The following is a 7,500-nucleotide window of genomic DNA, read 5'->3' as shown; positions in this document are numbered from 1 at the left end:
TATTATAGAATGATGGAAGTGGAGACCCGTGGGTTAAATGGGAAAAATAGAATGATAGATGAAGAATAATGTATTAAATCGGAAGGGACAAATATGAGAAAAGACGAAGAGATCCATGGGCTAAATGTGAATGGATAAACGAAATCAGACGAAGCGAACCACTGACTAAACATGAAGTGATAAAATAAATAATTGACTAAGAGACCCATCGGGTAAAAAAATAAAGAGACCCATGGCTTAAACATAAAACACAAATAGAGAAAGAAAACAACAAACGATTCCTAAATACTAAACCAACGTCTCTTACTTTAAATCCTCAAATCCAACCGTTAAAAAAAAAGTAAACAAACAATCTACAACTCACATCCGAAAGGCGAAGAGGTTGACGTAGTTGTACTGTTTGCAGAGGAAGTTGCCAAGGATCCTGGTCGGGTACCCGCAGCGGATCTGGTACGCGGAAAGCAGCAGGTTCAGGCATTTGACCATGTACCAGATCTGCGGGGGGTGCTTGTCGTTGAACTCCCTAGGGGGGGAGGGGTGAAAGAGGGGGGTGAGTAGGTTTGGTAAATGTTTTGTGTTTTGGGGTCTACCTCTCGGTTTTTCTTTCTCTCTCTCTCTTTCTCTCTATCTGTTTATCTATCTATCTATCTATCTATCTATCTCTCTCTCTCTCTCTCTCTCTCTCTCTCTCTCTCTCTCTCTCTCTCTCTCTCTCTCTCTCTCTCTCTCTCTGCTCTCTCTCTCTCTCTCTCTCTCTCTCTCTCTCTCTCTCTCTCTCTCTCTGTCTCTCTCTCTCTGTCTCTCTCTCTCTCACTCAGGTTCACAGGGCAACATCAGATCATGTACTTCAGATCTGCGGGGGTGCTTGTCGTTGAACTCAGGGGGTGAAAAGAGGGGGGTGAGTAAGTTTGGTGAATGTTTTCTTTCTCTCTCTCTCTCTTCTCTCTATCTATCTGTTTATATATCTCTCTCTCTACTCACTCACCACCAGGTTCAGGAATTCTGACCATGTACCAGATCTGCGGGGGGTGCTTGATGTTGAACTCCCCCTAGGGGGCAGTAGAGGGGGTGAATGTTTCAGGAATGTTTTGTGTTTTGGGGTCTACCCTTCTCTCTCTCTCTCTCTCTCTCTCTCTCTCTCTCTCTCTCTCTCTCTCTCTCTCTCTCTCTCTCTCTCTCTCTCTCTCTCTCTCTCTCTCTCTCTCTCTCTCTCTCTCTCTCTCTCTCTCTCTCTCTCTCTCTCTCTCTCTCTCTCTCTCTCTCTCTCTCTCTCTCTCTCTCTCTCTCTCTCTCTCACTCAGGTTCAAACATTTGACCATGTACCAGATCTGCAGAGGGTGCTTGTCGTTAGAACTCCCTAGGGGGTGAAGAGGGAGGGTGAGTAAGTTTGGTGAATGTCGGTTAATCTTTCTCTCTCTCTTTCTCTCTATCTATCTGTTTATATATCTCTCTCTCTCTCACTCACTCACTCACTCAGGTTCAGGAATTTGACCATGTACCAGATCTGCGGGGGGTGCTTGTCGTTGAACTCCCTAGGGGGGGGGGGGTGAAAGGGGGGGGGGGGTGAATAAGTTTGGTGAATGTTTTGTGTTTTGGGGTCTACCTCTCGGTTAATCTTTCTCTCTCTTCCTCTCTATCTATCTGTTTATATCTCTCTCTCTCTCGCTCTCACTCACTCAGGTTCAGGCATTTGACCATGTACCAGATCTGCAGGGGGTGCTTCTCACTCACTCACTCACTCAGGTTCAGGCATTTGACCATGTACCAGATCTGCGGGGGGTGCTTGTCGTTGAACTCCCTAGGGGGGGATGGGGAAGTGAAAGAGGGGGGTGAGTAAGTTTGGTGAATGTTTTGTTTTTCTGTCTCTCTCTCTCTCTATCTATCTGTTTATCTTTCTCTCTCTCTCACTCACTCACTCACTCAGGTTCAGGCATTTGACCATGTACCAGATCTGCGGGGGGTGCTTGTCGTTGAACTCCCTAGGGGGGGGGGTGGGGAAGTGAAAGAGGGGGGTGAGTAAGTTTGGTGAATGTTTTGTGTTTTGGGGTCTACCTCTCGGTTTTTCTTTCTCTCTCTCTTTCTCTCTATCTATCTGTTTATCTTTCTTTCTCTCTCTCTCACTCACTCACTCACTCAGGTTCAGGCATTTGACCATGTACCAGATCTGCGGGGGGTGCTTGTCGTTGAACTCCCTAGGGGGGGTGGGGGGAAGGGGGTGCTAAGTAGGTTTGCAGGAATGTGAATGTTTGTGTTTTCTGTCTCTCTCTCTCTCCATCTATCTGTTTATCTTTTTTCTCTCTATCTATCTATCTGTTTATCTTTCTCTCACTCACTCTCACTCAAACTCACTCACCCACTCCCTCTTCTTCTTCTTCTCTCTCTCTCCATCCCCCTCCCTCCCTCCCTCCTCCCTCCCTCCCTCCCTCCCTCCCTCTCCTCCCTCCCTCCCTCCCTCCCTCCCTCCTCCCTCCTCCCTCCCTCCCTCCCTCCCTCCCTCCTCCTCCCTCCCTCCCTCCCTCCCTCCCTCCCTCTCCCCTCCCTCCTCCTCCCTCCCTCCCTCCCTCCCTCCCTCCCCCTTCCTCCTCCCTCCCTCCCTCCCTCCCTCCCTCCCTCCCTCTCCTTCTCCATTCCCCCTCCCTCCTCTCTCTCCATGCTCCCATCGTTCCCTCCTTCTCTCCCTCTCCTCCCTCTCCCTCTCCATCCCTCCCTCCTTCCCTCCCTCTCCCTTCCTCTCTCCTTCCCACCCAGACTAACCTCTCCGTGACGGCCGGTAAGATGAAGAACATCCAGATATGAATGCCGAAGGTGAGGGCGACCTGGAGGTAAAAAGGAGACATTTTATCATTAATTTCATTTTTTTGTTTTTCTTTATTATTGTTCTTCGTGATTTAATTCATTTTTTATAACGAAAGTGAAGTAAAATGATAACAAAAGCAACAACGAGAAAGTAGGATGATGGTGATGGTGATGGTGATGATGGTGATGATGATGATGATGATGATGGTGATGGTGATGATGATGATGATGATGATGATGATAACGATGATGATGATGATGGTGATAATGATGATGATAATTATAATGAAAATGATGATAATTATAATGAAAATGATGATGATAATCATAATGAAAATAAAAATGATAAAAATAGTTGTGGTGAGGATGAGGAAGAGGCCGATGAAGATGAAGATGGTGATCATAATGACACCCCAAATCCCTCCCCTTCCTCTCCAACCCACACACCCTCCCCCCCACCCCCAACCTACCCCCCCCTCCCCCCCATCCTCCCCCTTAGACACCTCACCTGGAAGATCAGTTTGCCGAGGATGAACTTCCTGAGAAACAGCGCCCTGTCGACGATGATGAGGCCGAACTGGAGGATGAGCATCACCAGGAATGGCACTGGCACTCGGTTGTCCTCGAGGTAGGCACTCACGCCCCCGTCGCCCTGCTGGGTCTGTGGGCGTGGGGCGGGGATTAGAAGGGGGTGGAGAGGGCGGTAGAGATGGGTGTGTTTAGGGGACTGTGGTTGGGGGTTTTGGGTGTGCAAGGTTGATATTTGGGTATGTTGGGTTGGTATGTGGGTATGTTGGATCGGTATGTGGGTACGTTTGAGTAGGTATGCATATGTTGGATTGGTATGTGGGTGTGTTGGGTAGGTATACGGGTGTGTTTGGTAGGTATGCGGGTGTGTTGGGTAGGTATGTGGGTATGTCGGATAGCTATGTGGGTATGTTGGGTTGACATGTAGGTATGTTGAGTTGGTATATAAGTATATTGGGTAAGTATGTGGGTATATTTGGTAGGTATGTGGGTGTACTGGGTAGGCATGTGGTCATATTGGGTAGGTATGTGGGTATATTCTATACACGATTTGCCTAGTATATGATTATTAGGATAAATATATTATATATTTAGTTGACATATAATAGTACATGATACAGGTATATATTTAGCATGTATATGTATTCGGATGGCTATAGGGACATTTTTGGTAGAATTATTAATAAACTTAATAGATATTTAGTAGCTACACTGCATGTTTATGTTATGAATTCTCTCTCTTTCTCTTCCTTTCCTATCTCTATCTCTCTCTTTCTCTTACATGTTCTATCTCCTTCTCCTTCTCTTTCTTCCCCCCCTCTCACTCTCTTCCTCCCCCTCTCATTCTCTTCCTCTCCCCCCCTCTCTCTTCCTCCCCCCCTCTCTCTCTCTTCCTCCACCCCATCTCTCTCTTCCACTCCTCCCCTCTCTCTCTTCCTCTCCCTTCCCTCTCTCTCTCTTCTCCCCCTCTCTCTCTTCCTCTCCCCCCTCTCTCTTCCTGTCTCCCTTTCCCTCCCTTCCTCCCTTCTTCCCTCCTTCCCTCTCTTCCTCAACCAACTTACGCCAAAAGCCGAAAAGCCGAAGATGAGGACGAAGAAGTTGAAGAAGTCGCAGAAGAACATGTAGGCGTAGACGTCGACGGAGACCTGGTACTCGGGGTGCAGGAGGGCCGTGATGAAGGCGCGGACTTTCCCAACGACGTGGTCCGCCCTGGAAGTTCAAACGCAGGGAGTGACAGCTTTCGAATGGGAGTTAAGGGTGTGCATCTTTTTTTTTGTTTTGTTTTATAGGAGTTGGTTTGTGGTGGGTATGACTATTTTCATTGATGGATGAGTGGATTGGATGGGCATTTTGGGGGTTCAAATAGGGTTACTGGGTTTGCTATCTTTCGAAGATTCTTTTTTCTAGAGTTTGAGTAAGGGGTAAAGCAACCTGATTGAAGATTAAGTAATACTGTGTCGAGATAAACGTATCATATAACGTAGACTTATAACGTCCCTAAACTCACCCTCCTTTGGCCAACTTGGGGAGCTGCTGAATGTTCTCCTTGACCTCCTCGAAGTCCGGTTTCTGGAAGTCCTTGAGCGCCTGCAGGTTGCACGCCGCGCAAGTTACGTGGACGGATTCCGAGGCCTGAGACTGCGAGAGGTGCGTGCAGTGCGACGTCGTGGAGAGCGGCCGTTCATTGAAGGACACGCGAGAGCCCTCCGAGAGGTGCCTTCGGTGCGCCCTCCTCGCCGCCAGGGACGAGGCCCTCAGGTTGAGGCTCCCGGGCGGCTGCGAGCAGACGGAGGGGTGCCGCCCGTACGACTGGCTGGGCGACCACGTCCGGCGGTAGGCCACGACCTCGCTGCCCGAGCGGTGGCGCGCGCCCGCCCGGGGCATGTCCAGGTCGAAGCGCGTCTGCACTGCGCGCCCGTCCTCCGACAGCTGGCGGTAGTGCCTCGGGGGCGACGACGCCGGCAGGGGCTCGGAGGCGCGAGACAGGAGCGAGTCGTCGTTGGCGTTGAGCAGGAGCGAGTTCTCCTCCTCCTCCTCCTCGTGCTCCATCAGGGTGAGGGAGCTCTCCTTGGTGGTGGTTGGCAGCGAGCTCTCCCGGGTGTGCGACGGCAGCGACGTGTCCCTCGTGCTCGACTGCAGGGAGCTATCCCTCACGTTGGACGACAGGGAGCCGTCCTTCAATTCCTTCAGGTTCAGCGAGCTGTCCTTCGTGTCCTTGGACGTCAGGGAGCTCTCTCTCGTGTCCTTGGAGAGCAGCGACGTGTCCTTGGTGTAGGAGAGCGTGGAGCCGTCGCCGGAGTGGGACTGCGAGTTGGAGCTGTCCTCCTTGCACGTGGTCCATGAGGCAGACGATTCCGTGGGCTTCCTGCAAGGGATGGGCTGCACGGACGAGGACGTGCGGGACTGCGTGAAGGAGGACTGCGAGGAGCTGCGCGACGGCGACGAGTGCGCGCTGGCGGTGGGCGTCGTGTCCGAGGACTCCTTCCACAGGCCCAGGCTCTTCAGCATGAACCTGCGAGGAAAGAGAATCTTCGTTTGCACATCTTCCGGTTTAAGGAAACACATAGATTAGATATACATATAAGTATGCAAAACATGAACAATGAGAATCTGACAACATCAATACGGAAGACATACCAAAGAACAGATCAGTGCTTACAGCATCAAAGAACAACAACAGATTGTACCAACGCCCCATTTTAAAACCAATTAGGCGAAACCTTGGAAGCTGTACCAACCTCCCTTCCCTCTCCTCTTAATCCTCCCCTCTCCCCTCTCCCCCTCCCACAACACCCACGACCTGCTTCACCGACCTGTGGAAGAAGACGACCAGAAGCAGCGCCAGGTCGTACACGGCATAGCGGTCCTTCTTCTCGACGCCGATGATCCTCGGGGGCCAGAAGGGGGCCTTGAGGCGCGCCACCTGGTTCCACGGGAAGAAGTCGAACTGGAACAGGTACTTCACGACCACAATTACCTGGAAGGGAAGGTTTTCTTTAGGTATCTTTGGTTTCTAAAATAATTTACAATCACGTGGAAGGCATGACTTTATTTTTTGTATGTTAATCATTCTTCGCTTCACTCTTTCATTCGTAAAACAGTCAAACAACCACGACTACGTAAAAGGGAACTATCCATATTTATTTTGTATTATTTTTTGTATTATTTCAGAATCTAAGATCATAGGAAAGGAAGCTGTAAGACATTTAAATTTAAATCGCATACTTACTCGACTTTTTGCTTCCTAGACAAACCGATCTTCACAACCTGACGTCATTATCCCTCATTTGAGTCTGGTTCCAGCGTCCTTTAAGGTAAGTGGAACATCTCAATAGGAGAACCACGGCTTAACCCACTCAGACCAAGAAACGCCATTTTGCCTCCATTCCCAGCTCTTCTTTTTCTCCTTCCTCATCCCCCCATTATCTATCTCTCTGTCCCTCTCCCTCTTTCTCCCCAACTCCCATTCCCTCTCCCCTATCTCATTCCATATTTTAATCTCCATCTCCCTCTCCTATTCCCTCTCTCCCCCCCCCTCTACCATCTCTCCTCACCAACTCCCCCATTTCCTCTCCATTTTCCTCTTCCCCCTCACCCAATCCAACCCCTCCCCCGTTTCCTCTCCCTCACCCTCTCCATCTCTTTCCTTCCCCCTTCCCATTTCCCTCCTTCCCCCTCTCCCTCTCCTTCTCTTTCCTTCCCCCTTCCCCTTTCCCTCTTCTCTTTGCTTCCCCCTCTCCCTCTCCTCTTTCCTTACCCCTTCCCCTTTCCCTCTCCCCCTCCCTCCTTCCCCCACTCCAACCCCTCCCCCATTTTCCTTTCCCTCTCCTTCTCCCTCTCCCCCTCCCTCCCTTCCCCCTCACCCTCTGCAACTCCCTCCTCTCTCTCCTCCCCCTTTCCCTCTCCTTCCTTCCCCCACTCCCCCACCTTCCCTCACCTCCGTGTAGGCGATGACGGTGATCCAGAAGGTCTTGGAGGGCCTCGGGACGCTGAGGGAGCCCCACAGGAAGACCATGAACGGCAGCGGCAGAGACAGGAGGCTGGCGGACTTCCCCCTCCCAACCCCTCCAACCCCCCCATTTCCTTTCCGTCTCCCTCTCCATCTCCCTCCTCCCCCTTCCCCCTCACCCCCATTTCCTTTCCCTCTCCCTCTCCATCTCTTTCCTTCCCCTTTCC

General features: G+C 50.7%; 1 protein-coding gene across 1 annotated transcript in view; it reads right to left on the bottom strand.

The window, feature by feature from the left end:
• Window positions 1–7,500, bottom strand: part of Piezo (piezo type mechanosensitive ion channel component) — a 156,515-nt gene that overhangs the window by 11,275 nt on the left and 137,740 nt on the right. Inside the window, exons 40-45 of the mRNA XM_070116361.1 lie at window positions 6,138–6,301; window positions 4,832–5,836; window positions 4,386–4,533; window positions 3,305–3,457; window positions 2,755–2,816; window positions 365–523 (exon numbers count right to left, since the gene is read on the bottom strand). Coding sequence (XP_069972462.1) covers window positions 365–523; window positions 2,755–2,816; window positions 3,305–3,457; window positions 4,386–4,533; window positions 4,832–5,836; window positions 6,138–6,301 — 1,691 coding nt within the window. The remainder of the gene's footprint in view (window positions 1–364; window positions 524–2,754; window positions 2,817–3,304; window positions 3,458–4,385; window positions 4,534–4,831; window positions 5,837–6,137; window positions 6,302–7,500) is intronic.

The sequence above is a fragment of the Penaeus vannamei genome, chromosome 39 (assembly GCF_042767895.1).
Source record: "Penaeus vannamei isolate JL-2024 chromosome 39, ASM4276789v1, whole genome shotgun sequence".
NCBI classification, from domain to species: domain Eukaryota; kingdom Metazoa; phylum Arthropoda; class Malacostraca; order Decapoda; family Penaeidae; genus Penaeus; species Penaeus vannamei.
The sequence above is the reverse complement of the archived record's forward strand: the minus strand, read 5'-3'. Positions and strand labels throughout refer to the sequence as shown.